The sequence below is a fragment of the Natrix helvetica genome (genome assembly GCF_964273705.1).
Source record: "Natrix helvetica genome assembly, chromosome: Z".
NCBI lineage: Eukaryota > Metazoa > Chordata > Lepidosauria > Squamata > Natricidae > Natrix > Natrix helvetica.
This window is the reverse complement of record NC_138554.1, coordinates 32,887,261-32,905,252: the sequence shown is the minus strand read 5'-3', so window position 1 is coordinate 32,905,252 and position 17,992 is coordinate 32,887,261. Positions and strand designations below refer to the sequence as shown.

At 39.5% G+C, this 17,992-nt stretch overlaps 1 protein-coding gene across 1 annotated transcript; it reads left to right on the top strand.

Moving 5' to 3' along the window:
• Positions 1-14,565: 14,565 nt before the first annotated feature.
• LOC309401438 (olfactory receptor 14C36-like) lies at positions 14,566-15,483 on the top strand (the record flags this gene model as incomplete). Its single annotated transcript, XM_081970504.1, has 1 exon — positions 14,566-15,483. The coding sequence occupies one exon, from the start codon at positions 14,566-14,568 to the stop codon at positions 15,481-15,483; it is 918 nt and encodes a 305-aa protein (XP_081826630.1).
• Positions 15,484-17,992: the final 2,509 nt, after the last annotated feature.

The window sequence follows — 17,992 nt, the reverse complement described above, 5'->3', positions numbered from 1 at the left end:
GAGAACTCCCAGAGGAAGCTGCCGGAGAGGAAATAACAACACTACCACCAGAACTAGTTACCATTGAACCAACTGATGAACCAACTCAAAAACAAAATGAACTGAAGGACAAGATCATGGAGCATTTTCTGGCTAGGGAGGAAAGGCAACGTTTACCATCATTAAAAACTGCCCCTAAGAAAATTTTGGGTCCTATCATGAAAATGGTTAATGCAATGCTTTCAACAATAGAATCGGGATCCATCTTGGAAACGAATCAGTTAATGTACAGTGCAGCTGTAATAGTCACTAAAGAACTAGGCATTAAAATCAAAGTACCTAATCACACAATGGAAAAAGCATCAAAGCCAAAGTGGAAAATTCGATTAGAACAAAAAGTAAAAAAATTAAGGGCAGATGCTAGCAACTTGAAGAACATGCGTGAGCAACGGCTTAAAAACAACAAAATTATAGATCAGCTAATCAGAAGGTATAGATTGGATACAAGAAACATGAATGAAGCTGTAGAGATTGTAAAACAGCAGATAACAGCAACAGCTAGGAAAATTGAAAGATATGAGGCACGAATCATCCAATATAAACAAAATCAGCAATTTCGATCAGACCAACGGCGTTTTTATCAAAGTCTTAATGTGAATGGTGGCACCAAAAGTCAAAAACCAGAAAAGCAGGCCACAGTTGAATTCTGGAAAGAATTGTGGGAAAATGCAAAAGACTACAATAAGGAAGCAAAGTGGATACATGACTTTGAGGAAAGCATTGGTAATAAACAAATGCAAGTATTAGAAATAACAACTGAGATGGTCAAAAATCGAGTAAAAAAAGTAAAGAATTGGACATCACCTGGAAAGGACCAATTACATGGTTTCTGGCTCAAATATCTGACCAGTTTACATGCAATGTTGGCCAGGCAACTGAATGAAATTTTACAAAATGGTCAAATTGATGAATGGTTGACAACTGGAAAAACATACTTGATTCAGAAAGATGCAACTAAAGGAACAATACCTGAAAACTACAGACCAATAACATGCTTGCCAACAACCTTTAAATTACTCACAGGCATTATTGCAGATAACATTATGGATTATTTGGAAACAAACAACATCTTGCCAGTAGAGCAAAAAGGCAACAAAAGAAGGAGTAGGAGTACAAAAGATCAGCTCCTAATTGATAAAATGATATTAGAAAATTGTAAGAAAAGAAAAACGAACTTGAATATGGTCTGGATTGATTATAAAAAAGCATTCGACTCATTGCCACATAGTTGGATCATAAAATGCTTAGAAACAACTGGCATTAGTAAAAATATTACATCCTTCACTGAAAAGGCGATGAAACAATGGAGAACTGAGTTGGCAGTAGGGAATGAGAACTACGGAATGGTCAATATCAAGCGAGGAATTTTCCAGGGTGATTCACTTTCACCTCTTCTCTTCATCATCGCAATGATCCCACTATCAGTAATCTTAAAAAAAATGAAATTAGGCTACCAAACAGCCAAAGAAGCCGAAAAAATTTCGCATTTATTATATATGGATGATTTGAAACTCTATGGAAAGTCAGAAATAGAAATCCAATCATTGACAAACACAGTCCGAGTATTCAGCACCGATATTTCAATGAAGTTTGGCATGGAAAAATGTGCCACTGTATCCATAAAAAGGGGCAAAATCACTGCGTGTGAGGGAATTGAAATGCCCAATGGCCAACTAATTAAATGCAATGAAAATGAAGCCTACAAATACTTAGGCATTCTGCAGCTGGATAACATCAAGCATGGAGAAGTAAAAACGATTGTCAGGGGAGAGTACACCAACAGAGTTAGGAAAATTTTGAAATCTAAATTAAATGGTGGAAATACAATCAAGGCCATAAACACCTGGGCAATACCAGTTATAAGATACACAGCTGGTATAGTTAACTGGACACAAGCTGATTTGGACATTTTAGACCGAAAAACCAGGAAACTAATGACAATGCACTACAGTTTACATCCACGTGGTGACACTGATAGACTATACCTACCCCGGAAATCAGGTGGCAGAGGATTATTACAAGTGAAGCAAATAGTTGAAGAAGAAAAACATGCACTGGCTGATTATTTAAAAGAAAGTCAAGAACATCTATTAATCGAAGTAAAGAACAAAAATCTATTGAAGGCCCAACAGACGAAACAAGAATACAGAAAAGATGTGATAAAATCAAGAATGGAGAGTTGGCAGAACAAAGCATTACATGGTCAATTTCTGGAAAAAATAAAAGATAAAGTGGACAGTAAAAAAACTTGGTTATGGTTAACAACAGGTACATTAAAGAAAGAAACAGAGTCACTAATCCTGGCTGCGCAAGAACAAGCTATCCGAACAAATGCCATTAAGGCCAAAATCGAAAAATCCTCTGATGATGCAAAATGCAGACTCTGCAAAGAAGTTGATGAAACTGTTGACCACATACTCAGCTGCTGTAAAAAAATCGCGCAGACTGACTATAAAATACGGCACAATTCAGTGGCACAAATGATCCACTGGAATTTGTGTAAAAATTATAATATTAAAACAGCAACAAACTGGTGGGAACATAAGCCTGAAAAAGTCGTCGAGGGTCAGATGGTCAACATCTTATGGGATTTTCGCATACAAACGGATAAAATACTGGCGCATAATACACCAGACATCACACTGGTTGAGAAAAATAAGGTTACAATCATAGACATCGCAATACCAGGTGATAGCAGGGTCACCGAGAAGGAATATGAAAAAATCGCGAAATACCAGGACTTAAAAATCGAAATCCAACGATTATGGCACAAACCAGCAGTGGTAATTCCAGTGGTAATCAGCACACTGGGTGCTATTCCAAAAGCACTGGAATTACATTTAAAACAGTTAAAAATTGACAAAATCACCATCAGTCAAATGCAAAAGGCTGCACTGCTTGGATCTGCACACATATTACGAAAATACGTTACGACGTCCTAGGCCCCTGGGTGGGGCCCGACTAGTAATTAATGCCAAATCCTGCGATACAACTGGCCGCTGTGATACACTTCTGTTGATGCAATAATAATAATAATAATAATAATAATAATAATAATAATAATAATAATAATAATAATAATAATAATAATAACAACCTTCTGATTAGCTGATCTAGAATTTTGTTGTTTCTAAGCCGTTGCTCACGGATGTTCTTCAAATTGCTAGCATCTGCCCTTAATTTTTTGACTTTTTGTTCCAGACGGATTTTCCACTTTGGCTTTGATGCTTTTTCTGTTGTGTAACTAGGTGCTTTGATTTTAATGCTAGTTCATTAGTGACTATTGCAGCTGCGCTGTTCATTAACTGGTTCGTTTCCAAGATGGATCCCGATTCAATTGTTGAAAGCACTGCATTAACCATTTTCATGATAGGGGCCAAAATTTTCTTAGGCACAGTTTTTAATGATGGTAAACGTTGCCGTTCCTTATTAAGCAGAAAATGCTCCATGATCTTGTCCTTCAATTCTTTTTGTTTCTGAGTTAGTTCATCAGTTGGTTCAGTGATAACTGGTTCTGGTGATAGTGTTGTTATTTCCTCCCCGACAGCTTCTTCTGGGAGTTCTACTACAATGTCTTTAGGTGTGTCTTGAGTATCAGTTATTTCTGCTTGTGATGTTGTTTTCTTAGTTTTGCAATTTGCTTGAATTTCCTCAAGTTCAACTTCACTAAACACTTTATTCCGTGTAATAAATCGCCTTTGATCTGCAAGTCGTTGTTCACTAACATTTGAATCTGGATGTTGTTGTTTCCATAATTCATACATTCACTTTAAATAACCTCTTTTCCCAGGCTCTGAGTTGTAATAACAGGCCATTATGGCACGGTTTTCATCTGCACTATATTTTTGTCGTTTTGTTGGCTGGTCCACTTGTAGCCCACTTTTTAATGGATGTCCAGGGACCTCAATATCCGCCGCGGCCCTTGTTAACCCGCGCGATGACCAATGCAGTATAGAATTTTTATTTGTTTCTTTCAACATGTTATATGGGTTGGCGGGTTTTTTTTATGGGGCCAGGTTGCCAACCTGACCCCAACCCTCCTCCTTTCTCATCCGGGCTTGGGACCGGCAATGGCGGAGTTATTATTATTATTATTATTATTATTATTATTATTATTATTATTATTAAAATTTCTAGACCACCCCCTCTCCCCGGGGGGACTCGCGGCGGTGTACAGGAATAAATTTAAAACAAACAAACAATCATATACATAATTAAAAATCATATTAAACAACCCCTGTACGAATTATAAAAATTAAAAACATTAAAAACAGACCCTAAAAAAATTTAGAAATAAAACTGAGGTGGGAAGATGGAATTAGGCCAAGCCGGCTAGCTGGAATAGGTGGGTTTTAAGTTTCTGACGGAAGGAGTGGAGATCCATAGTCATTCTAATGTTGGGGGGAAGGTCATTCCAGAGGGTCGGGCCCATCACAGAGAAGGCCCTTCCCCTAGGCGCCGCCTGCTGGCACAGCCTAGTGGACGGCACCCGGAGGAGTCCCTCTCTGTGTGAGCGAATCGGCCGAAGGGATGTATGGGGCAGGATACGATCCCGCAAATAACTAGGTCCTGTGCCATGGAGCGCCTTATAAATGATGGTCAACACCTTGAAACGCACCCGAAAAGCCACAGGCAGCCAGTGTAGCCCGCGCAGGAGAGGTGTTATGAGGGAGAAGCCAGAGACTCCCGAGACTGCCCGCACGGCCGCATTCTGAACCAGCTGCAGCCTTCGGGTGCATCTCAAGGGGAGCCCCATGTAGAGAGCGTTGCAGTAGTCTAGCCGGGACGTCACAAGCGCATGAGTGACTGTGCGAAGGGCGCTCCGGTCCAATAGGGGATGCAATTGGCGCACCAGGCGACCCTGGTGGAACGCACCCCTGGCCACGGCTGTCACATGGTCATCCATGGACAGCCGGGTATCCAGAAGGATGCCCAAATTGCATACCTGATCCACGGGGGTCAGACGTTTGCCCCCAATGGCCAGTGATGGAGTAAGCTGGTTGAACTGGGGCGCCGGTAGCCACAGCCACTCAGTCTTGGATGGGTTGAGCTTGAGTCTGTTACTTCCCATCCAGATCTGTATGGCTTCCAGACACCGGGACATCACTTCGATAGCATCGTTGGGGTGGTTTGGGGTAGAGATGTACAGCTGGGTATCATCCGTGTACAGATGGTAATCTACCCCAAACCCACGAATGATCTCGGCCAGCGGCTTCATATATGTATTGAACAGGAGAGGCGAGAGGACCGACCCTTGTGGCACCCCACAAGAGAGCGGCCTCGAGGTCGACCTCTGCCCCCCTGCCAATACAAATTGCACTCGGCCAGAGAGGTAGGAGAAGAACCACCGCAAAACGGTGCCCCTCACCCCAACCCCCCCAATCGATGCAATAGGATACCATGGTCGATGGTATCGAAAGCCGCCGAGAGGTCTGATAGGACCAGGATGGAGGAACAACTCCCATCTCTGGCCCTCTAGAGATCATCCACCAATGCGACCAATGCCATCTCCATGCTGTGGCCGGGCCGGAAACTGGACTGGCGCGGGTCCAGATAATCATTTTCCTCCAAGTGGCATGGAAAATGTTGTGCCACCACACTCTCTACAACCTTCGCCAGAAAACAAAGGTTGGAGACGGGACGGTAGTTGGCTAACAGAGATGGGTCCAGGGAAGGCTTCTTGAGGAGGGGCCTTACCACCGCCTCTTTCAGGGCGGCCGGAAGAAACCCCTCACTCAAGGAAGCGGTGACTAATTCCTGGAGCCAGCCTCGTGAGACCTCCCAGGATACCAGTACAAGCCAGGAGGGACACGGGTCCAATAAACATGTGGTGGCTCGCAGTCGCCTACGCAACCTGTCCATATCTTCGGAAGTAACAGAATCAAACTCCTCCCAGAATGGAACCTCAGGACCCGCCTACGACGTCCCTTCCAGACCACTAGTAGGGACCAACTCGCTTTGAAACTGAGCGATTTTGTCCTGCAGATACTCCCCAAATTCCTCTGCTCTGCCCTGCAGAGGAGCTTCCCACGGCCTCTGTTGGAGGAGGGAGCAGGTCACCCCAAACAGGGCGGCAGGGCGGTTATCTGCGGACACAATAACAGTGGCACAATACTGACGCTTGGCCACTCTCAATGCCACAAGGTAAGTCCGTAAATGGGCTCTCACCTGAGTTCGGTCACATTCAGAGCGTGATGATCTCCATCTGCTCTCTAGGCGTCTCTTATGGCGCTTCATCACCCTCAGCCCCTCGATGAACCAAGGGGCCTGGTTGGTTCGCTGCCACAAGAGAGGCCGCAAAGGCGCCACTCGGTCCAAGGCCCCCGCGCCCGCACTATTCCATGCAGCCACTAGGTCCTCTGATCGGGTGTGGGTCAGGGCTACAGGAAATGGCCCAAGCTCAGTCTGGAACCTGTCAGGTTCCATCAGGCGCCTGGGGCTGAACCATCTTGGGCAATCTGGTTCCACCTCCCCGCGGTGGGGAGTAGCGGCTGGAAAGTCGAGCCGGAGCAGTGAGTGATCAGACCATGACAGGGGAGTGATAGCTAAATCCCCTACTCCCAGATCACTCCTCCATTGGCCAGAGACAAAAATAAAATCTAGTGTGTGTCCTCCCTCATGTGTGGGGCCCTGAATTATTTGGGTCAGGTCCATGGCTGTCATGGAAGCCATGAACTCCCGAGCTGCTTCAGATGCCTCCCCTACCGATGGCAAGTTGAAGTCACCCATGACCAACAGTCTAGGCGTTTCAACTGCCATCTCGGCGATCACCCCAAGGAGCTCGGGCAGGGCTGCTGATGCATAGTGAGGAGCCAGGTATACAATTAGCAAGCCCAACTGCTTCCCTGGGCCCCACTTCACACACAGGGACTCACAACCGGTTATCTGTGGGACAATGGTCTGTCTCGGCTCAAGTCCTTCCCTCACAATGACCCCTGCCTAGTGCCCGTGGCTGATGAAATGCACAGTAACCTGGCGGGCACATTTCCACGAGAGGGAGGCCTCCCTCGTGGCCCAGCCAGGTCTCCGTAATTCCTGCCAGGTCCGGCTCCCCCTCCGACACCAGGTCGTTAATGAGGGGGGCTTTGTTGACAACGGACCTGGCATTGCATAGCATCAGCCTCAGGCCCTGGCTCTGTAGGTCCTGACCACCTAGATTGCGGGGGTTGGGACATATGACCGGCCGAACCCAGCGACTGCGGTCTCCCAACCGGTGATGCGATCTCTCTCTACCCTCACACCTGCCCCTCCCCACGACCGTTGGAATGAAAAGACCCTCTTCTGGAATATCGCTACTCCCCCCCCCTTAATGGCTCCGCTCCTTTCCTTGCTAATAATATAGGCCAATCACCTGTTTGCCAAAAACATACAAGCTCCATACTGGTATCATTGCAAACCAAATTTGCAAAATCCCTCGAGGGTCAGTTGGTCAAGATCTTGTGGGATTTTTGCATACAAACAGACAATATATTAGCGCATAACACACCAGACATCACACTGGTTGAGAAAAATAGGGGGCAAGGGGCAAGTGCAAATCCATAAAACTGTAGAACAGTGTTTCTCAACCTTGGCAACTTGAAGATTTCCGGATGCCCATCTTCAAGTTGCCAAGGTTGAGAAACACTGCTGTAGAAGAAGAAAAATGAAGTCTGAATGATTATGTCAATCAAAGTACAGAAAAATTGCTGCAGGCTGTGGAAACTGAGAACAGCATAAAAACAACAGAAAGAAAGGCAGAATATAGGGAAAAACAGCTGGATGACAGATTAAATAGATGGAAAACCAAAGCTTTGCATGGACAGCACTTGAAGAACATTGAAGGAAAATGTGATGACAACTTGACATGGGCATGTCTTAAGATGGTAACTATCAAGAAAGAAATGGAAGGTTTAATACTAGCTGCTCAAGAACAAGCACTACAAACTAATGCCATGAAAGTGAAGATACAAAAATCCACTGACAATCCAAATTGCCAACTTTGCAATAACAAAGTCAAAACTGTTTCACATTTAATGTGAATCCAGCAAAATTGCATAAACTGATTACAAAGCTGTAATGAAGGTGAAGATCCTGTGGGACTTTTGAATACAAATGGACCATCATTTGGAGCACAACATGCCAGATATCATGGTTGTAGAGGGCGGAAGCTTATAGTTTAATGATATCGCTGTTCCAGGAGATGCTAGAGTCGAAGAAAAAGAACTAGAAAAAATAATGTAATATTGCGACCTGTCCATCAAAACTACACGTCTATGGATGAAGCATGTAACAGTGCTTCACAGTGCAACATTGGCATCGGGTCACTTGGTACCATGTCCAAGAATTTTATAAGATACATCAACAAATTGCAGCTTCCGCAATAATTTTTGCGGAACTGCAAAAAAACTGTGCTACTTGGAACATCTTATATTTTAAGAAGGTACTTGGTTGATATTTAAGATGCTGGCAGCAAACCGTATGAACCATTAGCACCAGTCACTGGTATTTGTAATGCATTTTTGAATGTTCTGTTGGCTGAGTTTCATGTTTAATTAATAAAGTATATAATAATAATAATACAGTCCTATGCTACATAACTGCTTATTGATCTACGATATTCTTCACTGTGATGTTTATAAAATTTATTTTAAAAAGAAATTTGGATAACCTGGTACTGCATAAAATTGAGTTGAGATTAAAAATATGATATTAAGTACTGGATTTTGGTGCTATGAATTTTATTTTTTATTTTTTAAACAAAATTTTATTGGTTTTTTAAAAAATAGTCAAGGAAAGGGGTAATGGATAAAATTACAAATTTTAACAGTTACTTTATGCAGGAAATGGCCCCCTCCCCCATTCTCATAACTATCATTTATCAATACATTAGATTGTTACTACTTGATGGTATTTTGTCAGCATATAAACTTTTATCTTCAAATAATTTCAATCATTTTATATCAAACAGATTTTCTAGTTCATTTTTGTGATCTGAGTTTTCTAAATGTTGCCTCTTCTCCCCCCTCCAGCAGAGCTCCGGCACCTCCCGTGTCCTGTATGTCTGGTGAAGTGTCATCAGGTTTATCTAGGAGGGCTTTATTTTTTTCCATGGAAGCCTCAGCCTCCATAATTGTGTTAATTCTAACTCTTGTGTCCTCCCCGAAAATTAACATACCTTCTGGCAAAAGCCATCTAAACCACACCCCTTTCTGGTATAATTTCTTCGCTAACAGCGAATAGTTTTTTTCTTTTATCTCTAACTTTCTTTGGGATCTATTTCAGAATGGCTATTTCTCTATCCTTGTATTTTAATGTTTGCCTCCTTGGTGCACTCAGAATCTCGTCTCTTGTGGTCTTTCTGAGAAATTTAATGTGTACCTCCCTTGGAACGTAGTGTGTTCTGGCATATGCTGAATTTACTCTATAAACCAGGTCCATGTCCCACCCCATCTGTTGTCTGTCTTTTTTAGTATATTCAGCCAATAAATTTGTCATAATATCCCTCAAATCTTCATCATCAGCCTCAATTGCATTTTGAAATCTAAGGAAAAAAGACATCCGTTCAAATTCCGTTTTTATCCGGTGGTTCTCAAGTTCTTGATTTCCTTTCTGCACCCCCTTCACCTCTCTCCTCATCTCAGCCATCCCCTGATCCAGAAGTTCCAGTCTCTTTGAGTTTTGGATCGCACGTTCTTGATTCTCTTTGAGCTGCTCATTCATTTCCTTCAATTGATTTTTTTAAGTCCTCCTGCCCCTTTAAGAGTTGTTGAAACATCTGTTGAAAGTCCACCTCAGGGGGCTTAGGCTAAAACAAAGAAGTTGGTGTCTGTTGTCCGCTGGGGCTGGACGTCGAAGATGCCGGGGCGGAGCCAGCAAAACCCGGTTTCCCCGGTGGTGGTCTTTTAGGTGGCATTATGGTAAACAAAGCTCAGAGATCGCAATGTCAGTACAGAGAAGGAACAATTGGGAAGGTGGATAGCCAAGAGAGATTGCGAGGCAGGGGGTCTAGGCGGATAAGGACCTTTTCTCAGTTCTAAGTCCGGGCAATAAAGCAATAAAATCATTTGTTCCAAGTCCAGGGTATAGTGTAACACGAGATTTCTCTGAGTGTCATGGAGACAAAGACAAAATGCCAGCAATTTCTGTGGGTGGAGTCAAATTTCAAAGTACATGAAGACGACGGAAGTGTGCCATCTTGCCCGGCCAGCTCCGGGATCAGAAGACAACAAGCCAAAAGTTTTCAAAGTTCAAAGGAAACAGATCATCACCTCATTTCACAATTGCAGTAGAAGAAATCTGTTGTTTGCTATGAGGGTGATTCCATTCCAGGGCTCCCACCCTCCTCCTCTGGGGGCAGAGAGCAAAACAGTTTAAAGCCGCTTGTCCAAGGGGGGGGAAATCCCCCTCCCTCCAATCACGCTTCCCAGGAGCAGATTGAAAGTTTTTCTAAAAGGCTGACAGTCTTTTGTTTTCCTTCACTCATAAAAGGGAACGGGGGGAATCTCCATCTCACCTCATCACAACTGCGTCCTTCAAATCTTGAGTTTTCTTCCAGCTGCCTCAACATGAAGACGCCGCGGCGCCTCCCCTCTTGCCTACCGAAGCCTAGGGTGATGCGGGGAGACCCCCGCCGCTGCCGACACAGGGGGTACCCCGCTATGCCGCCCCTTCAGCAGGAGCCCCTCCAGGGCGTCCTGTGCCTCCCCGATCAGAGAGGAGCCCACCAGGAGTGCGCGGGGTGAGCAAAGCTTGCCCGTCGCATACCGCAGCTGGAAGTGGAAGCTGTGCTATGAATTTTATGATGGCCAAAGAAACAGAATTGTTTGTGAGGAATGGGAAATAGACAAAGATGTTTTAAAGTCAAGTGTGATCTCCCCACACTACAGATAAATAAATTATTTTCCACACTTGTAATGGATAGCATTGTAGGACCAATTTTGACAAATTCTGATCACTTTATTAATTGATTGATTTTCTAGACTTGTTAGTAATATAAAATAATATTATTCTTAGGTTGAGGATCATTGAAGCACTTGGAGGTTTATCTGTGTCCAGAGGGTCACCTGATTAGGGCTTCTGGTTCCCTTAGTCTGCAATTTTTCCTCTGGAAATCCATTCCTACTCCCACACCATTCAAGGAGTGTTCATCCCAAATTGTATAGCTAAAGGTATGTAGAGATTCTCAGTCATCCAGGTCCAGATGCTTTTTCAGAAGTCAACTGGACTTTTTTTCCCCTTATTTGTGGAAAATAATCAGATCATCTCAAAAACCACCATACTGATATTCCAGTGGTTCTCAGAATGTTCTGACCCAATATAGAACCTACACATAATACCTTTATCTTCTGGGTTATTATTTATTATTATTTATAATTCTGGATTGTCTGTTTATCTGAATATATTAACACAATTTATTTGGATTACAGTCACACAACTATTACAGTCACACAACTAGTCCAATCTGAAACTCTATTTGAAAATGCTATTAGAATGTTTTAATGCACTAATTTGCATAGGTGCATCCATCCATCCATCAATAAATTGTTTTTGACAATTTCATCCTATTCTTCTAAAATAATTTTAATAACAAATTTGAGCCACTTATGCTTTTCAAGGTTGGACAGCTGAAGACATGAAAATCAAGTTTAACTATATACAGAATTTAACAGATTAACCTTATAGGTCATCTAGTCCAAACCCCCCCCCCACTCAAGCAAGAGGACCTACACCATTTCTGACAATATTAAATGCAGATTGTTTTCTGAAGAGTTGGAACCAATACTAATTCATTACAGCATACTGCTAGTATAGAATCTGGGGTGTTCGGTAGTTTGTATTTTGTTTAATAGCATTCTATTCCAAGCAAATAGGTAGGAAAAGAAATACCTACTTCCTGTCAAAGTAATTGGTAAACGGAGATTTACAAACCTAGAACTCATGTTTCCTTTTATATCTGAGGATCAGAGATATGGAGAACCCTATTGCTTTAGTGCCTAAGGTACCATGCTAGATACTAGGACACCATAAGTTTTAGTCCTGCCTTAGCAATGAAAGTTAGCTGGATGGTCTTGGACCATTTGTGCTCTTTCTCAGCCCAACTCATCTCATGGAGTTGTTGTTCTGGAGAAAATAGGAAAAGGAAGGTGTGTTGAATATGTTCACTGCCTTGAATTATTTGTAAAAAGTAATGAAGCAGGAAAGAAATAAACAAATAAAACTAGCCATTACACCCTGAATACTGGACAAGTCACTTAGGTAAGATGGGTGGCATAGAAATATGACAGACAGACAGACAGACAGACAGACAGACAGACAGACAGACAGACAATGCTTGACTACTGATCTATTAAGGTAACAGAACTTCAATTATTCATGCAGAAGAAAAATAGATCTTTTAATTGTTTCCTCTGAGTATGCACTCTGTCATGGAAAACTCTAGAGAATAGAAGGTTTCCATATAAGAAGAAAAGTTATTCTCATTATTCTTTCATTTTCCTTTATTAGATAATAACTGGTGAGTTGTTCTCTTCACTGTTTTCTGTATTAATAATATAATGAAAGTATATTCAAAAACAAAATCCTAATATCCTAGTGCTATTGATAAATATTCTTCAGTAAAGAAGAAATTGTTAATGTAAGTAATATATTCTGCAGGGTTTTTTAATATTTCTGAGGGCACATGATTGGTATTTAATTGTTCAAACTTCTAATAATTTTGATTATTCTGTATCTTCACATGAGTATATAAAATAAATACTTGAACTTCTTAAGACAGCAACCAATGAAACAATAAATTTATTATTTAATTCAATTTATTTTATTTCCAAGTATCAATGGTTAATGCTACAAATGAACTCTTTGTACATAATGTGAGTGAGTAGTTTATTAAAGGAAGAAATGAGGAAAGATTTTGTTTTATTTTGTTTTTTCCTTAACACATCCAGATGATTTTTTTTAAACAACAGAGATCGCAAAATACACTTGTATGATACTTGAACAAGTATTGAAAATTTAACTGTAAACTAATATGTATATAGGTTTTACAGAGAAAGAAAATACATTCATATTATGGGATCGAAACTGAAGTGTTTCAATTTCTAATCTCTAATTATTTGGGGTGTCTTTTTAATATGAACAAAACTTCTGTAATTTAGAACATACATTTAAGGATTTAAGATTTTACTTTGAATTATTTACATTTACAATTGAAAATTGTGTGATAATTATATTAATAGTTAACTTCATTTTCTCTATTTTTGTCATACCAGTGGGAAAAGAATGATCTGTTTCAAATATATTTGCCAAATCAAAAATGTACATGAGAAGTATATTTAACAAGAAAGACCAGAGCCTACATCTTGATAAGATAGAAAAAATGTGAAGTAGTCAGTATCACCACCAAAGGGATTTGTAATTGGCTGACTAGCCATGTTCAGTTTGTGGAGAGAAGCATGCAGTAGAATGACACAAAGTTTTGTCTTGGGTCCAGTATTCTTCAACATCTTTATAAATTGTTTAGATAAAGATATAGAAGGGAAATTCATTAAATTTTCAGATGACACAAGCTGGTGATAATAGCCAACATTTTAGAAGACAGGTTCAAGTTCCAAAATGATCTTAACAGGTTTGAACACTTGGCCCTATTCAATAAAATGCAATTCAGTTGTGAGAAAAGTAAGGTCTTACAGTTAGAGGGTGAAAAACCCTAAATGCACAAATGTAGAATGGGTGGTACATGGATAAGCAGCAATAACTGTGAAAAGGACCTATGAGTTTTCATATAAGTATGAGCCAGCAATGTTCGGCAGCTGCCAAAAAGGCCAATACATTCCTAAGCTGCATAAAAGAGGATAGTGTCAAGATGAGAATAGATACTACACTTTAATTGTATGTGTGAGAGCATACTTGGAATTCTGAGTGCAATTCTGGTTGCCATAATAAAAAAATGTTGAGACCTTGGAAAGTATGTAGAGAAGATCAATAAATAGGATAAAGGGCCGGGAGCTTTCAATCAGTAAAATCATTAAAACCAATGTATTTTAATTGTATTTTATTTGTTTGATTAAAAAAATAGTCTACTTTAAAAAATGGGAAAATGTATATAATCACAAAAATACACACATACAAACATAGATACTGGAGTGGTACAGATTCTCTTTAGACATGTTTTTGATCAAATGCTAGATTCTGCCTTATAAAAATTCCAGGTAGGCTCAATCACTTTATACTAAATAATCAGTATTAATTATTCATTTATTACAAAAATATATTTGCTTTTGTTCAAATAAAAATAATTTCATAAAACGTATAATCTCATAAATGTAATTCAGGTTGAATTAAAGATTGTAAGGATGAGTGAAATATTCCATGTTTGAATTCATGTCATTGAGTTGAAGTTTATACTATTCAATTTATTAGCTATTAGTCTTAATATCTAGGTTTAAGAGTTACAAAACTGATTATAAATTGGGAGGAAAAAAGAATTAAAATATTATTTTCCTAATAAAACATTTTTTTTCCTTTCAGAATTTTTTATTAAGAAAGGAAATGTTCAATGAAACAACTGTAACAGAATTCTTACTTCATGGATTTTCTGATGTCCGAGAACTACAAGTTTTACACTTCATAGCATTCTTTCTCATTTACCTTGTGACCATAACAGGGAACATTCTGCTCATTGTAATTGTTGCCCAGCACCCAAAGTTTCATAGCCCCATGTATTTCTTTCTGGTCAATTTATCCTTTCTGGATGTCAATTATATTTCCACTACTGTTCCCAAATCCATTTTTTATTCTTTCTTAAACAAGAGACAGATTTCATTTTCTGAATGTATCACCCAAGCTTTCTGGGTTCTCACATTTACAGGTACTGAACTGTCTATTCTCACTGTCATGGCATATGACCGCTATGTAGCAATTTGCCACCCATTGCAATACAGGCTCATTATGAATTGGAATGCCTGTTTTCAGATGGCAGCTGCTTCTTGGATTTGCAGTGCAATAAATAGCCTGGTACACACTGCAAATATGTGGGGCCTACATTTTTGTTCCTCAAATGTGCTTGAAAATTTTTTCTGTGATATTCCACAATTATTGGTGTTGTCCTGCACTGACACAACAGCAAATCAAGGGCTCCTTCTTGCTGTTGCTGTCGTCGTAGGTTCCTTTTGCTTTTGCTTTGTTTTTATTTCCTATGCTTACATTTTTTCTGCAGTGTTCAAGATTCAGTCTACTCAGGCCAGGTACAAGGTCTTCTCCACTTGCACTCCACACTTGACTGTTTTTTCATTCTTTGTTAGCACTGCCTCATTTTCTTACTTGAGACCAAAAGCCTGGTCCTCTCTTCCTATGGACATGATAGCTACCATTTTATATACAGTTTTACCACCCTTAATGAATCCCATCATTTATAGCCTGAGAAATAAAGATATACAAAAATGTCTGATGAAAATGTTAAATTGGTAAAGTTTGGATAATCATCTCAAGATCTTTTCTAGAGAAGTATATGAAGTTGGTAGAGAAAACAACTGCAATGATCGATATAAATAATACAAATATGAATATTTTCCACATAAATGTATGGTTAACAAAAAAAATAGAAAAACAAAACAAAGCTTTGATTTTTATTTTTAAAACTGACTGTATGTGGAAAGCTAGATAGATGATAGACATCTAATTTTGTTCTTCTTAGAAGAAATTACAGAATAATAGAAACTCAATAAATTACAGTGTTTTTCCTTTCTGCAGGATACACATTTGAAGTGTACAAATATTAACTCTCATAGTCTTGTCTTGCATTATTTTAAGGTAAAAATTCACAATACTTTAATTATAAAATATAGAAAATAGTCAGCTTCTATATGTCAGGCACCTGAAATGAGTCAAGGCATCCAAATTCTTCATTTTAATGTATAGGGTAAGTTGAGTCTATATGCCATTACAATAGTAGAAGGATGTATATGGAGATTTTCAGTCATCTAAATTATGATTGCTGCATATTGCTGTAGCTTGAAGAAATTTTGAAGTATCTTTAAGAGCCGTATCAGCCACAAAGGGCACACCACATCCAAGGACATGATCTCAATACAATTACAATGTCACCAGTAATATCAGTTGTGAAGCAGTCCAAATGGACTTGCAGCTATTTTTTTCTTCTATATCTCTGTATTGGGAGAAATGTGTATTCAAATTCCTGTATTTTGCTTCTACCTTCACCCCTATCCAAAATTGGAAAGGAAATACTGACTTTTTAAATCTTGTGTTCCGTCTCTCAATTTCAATCAAAATAAATGAAGATAAATGAAAATAATCTTCCAGAATCCCCTTTCATATGTGGGAAGATGGCTACAGAAATTATTGAGGAGATATGAACCACACACAAAAAAGGAACTCCTTACTTCTGAGGATATTGGTCTATAAATTATAAGATGAAGGAAGGAAGGGTTTCTATTTCCTTTTTCATTTTAGAAGTCTCTGGATGGGGCATCAAGCCAGGAAATCCAGAAATGGTGAGAAGCAAGGAACTTCCTTAAAATTTAGACTTAAATTTTAAACTTCCAGGCCAGCTAATATAAGCAAGGGCAATCAACTTTAGGGACAGTAATAAGGGTGAAGGAAGAAATATTCCAGCCTCCTAGTATGTAAGCTACAGCTTGTGAATGTAAGTGTTTGCAGATTAAGGCCTGGATAAGTTTAAAGGTTGCTCTTTCAAAAGATCAAGTGTGGGGTTGAAAAAAGAAAGTGGAGAAGTATGGCAAATATCAGAAGTCGATGAAAGATGTCTAGAATATTGCTTAAGCTCTAGGATCTTTAGTAATATGAGTATATAAATGAGCTGAAATTTATAACAAGAACCAGAAAGTTCTATTTGGACTAAAAGAAAAAGAAGAAAAAAACCCTTTCAAGGGCAAGTTACAGCATGGTCAGAAAAAGATTATGTGAATAAAGATAAAGGTAACTGTTGTTGAATTGATTCTTTCAGAAGCTTGCTCTCCAATTTCAAGAAACTGAAAAAAAATCATAACTGGAACAACTGGAACTGGAACAAAAAAATCTATCCATCTAAAATTCTAACTTGAAATGAAGTTCCATTTAGACACAGACACAGAAACACACACACACACACACACACACACACACAAACACACTGTGTGTGTGTGTGTGTGTGTGTGTGTCTGTGTATTCTTGGCAACGTTTCAGCGAGGTCTCACTTGCCATCTTCAGGCTGGGTTTTGGGCTTAAAGCTCATGAAAATTTACACCCGTGAAAATCTACGAAAACACACACACACACACACACACACACACACAGTATGTATAGGCTTTATAAATACCTTTTCTGATTGGCAGTGAATATAAGTAATATTATGAAAAGTTTAGTTAGTTTCCATCCCTGGAGTTAATTGTGAATTCTTTGTTATCTGAAATATATATTTTCCTACTTGTATTTTAGAAACTGACCTATTTTTCGGGAAAAAACAAGGTGCTATGCAGTCATAGCTACCATTTGGCTATTTTGGCCCATCCTTTAAGTAAACAATTTTCTCAGAATTGAAATAAAACTTCATTGGTTATGTTGTACCAATGAAATCAAAGACTACATTTATGGTATAGATAATCAGTGAAGGTTTATTTCAACTCTGAGAAAATTATTTCCTTAAAAGATGAACCAAAATTTACAACAGGGTTTTGAAATTAGATTGAAAACATTTAATTTGCAGAAAACATGGACAACAGTGTTGTTGCCTGGTAATTTACAACCCAGATATCATTACGCAATCTGAAATATTTTCAAAGGATTGACTCCCAGAGGTATGGAAAACAGGATTATTTCTACTTCTACTAGTTCTCCATAGCATATATTTCCTATATTAAAGATGATGCATGATCAAACATATTGGCATTACCAAAATTTCAAGGAAAAAAATAGAGATAACATTCTTCTATAGCACCAACTTATAAAATGTAAGGTTATG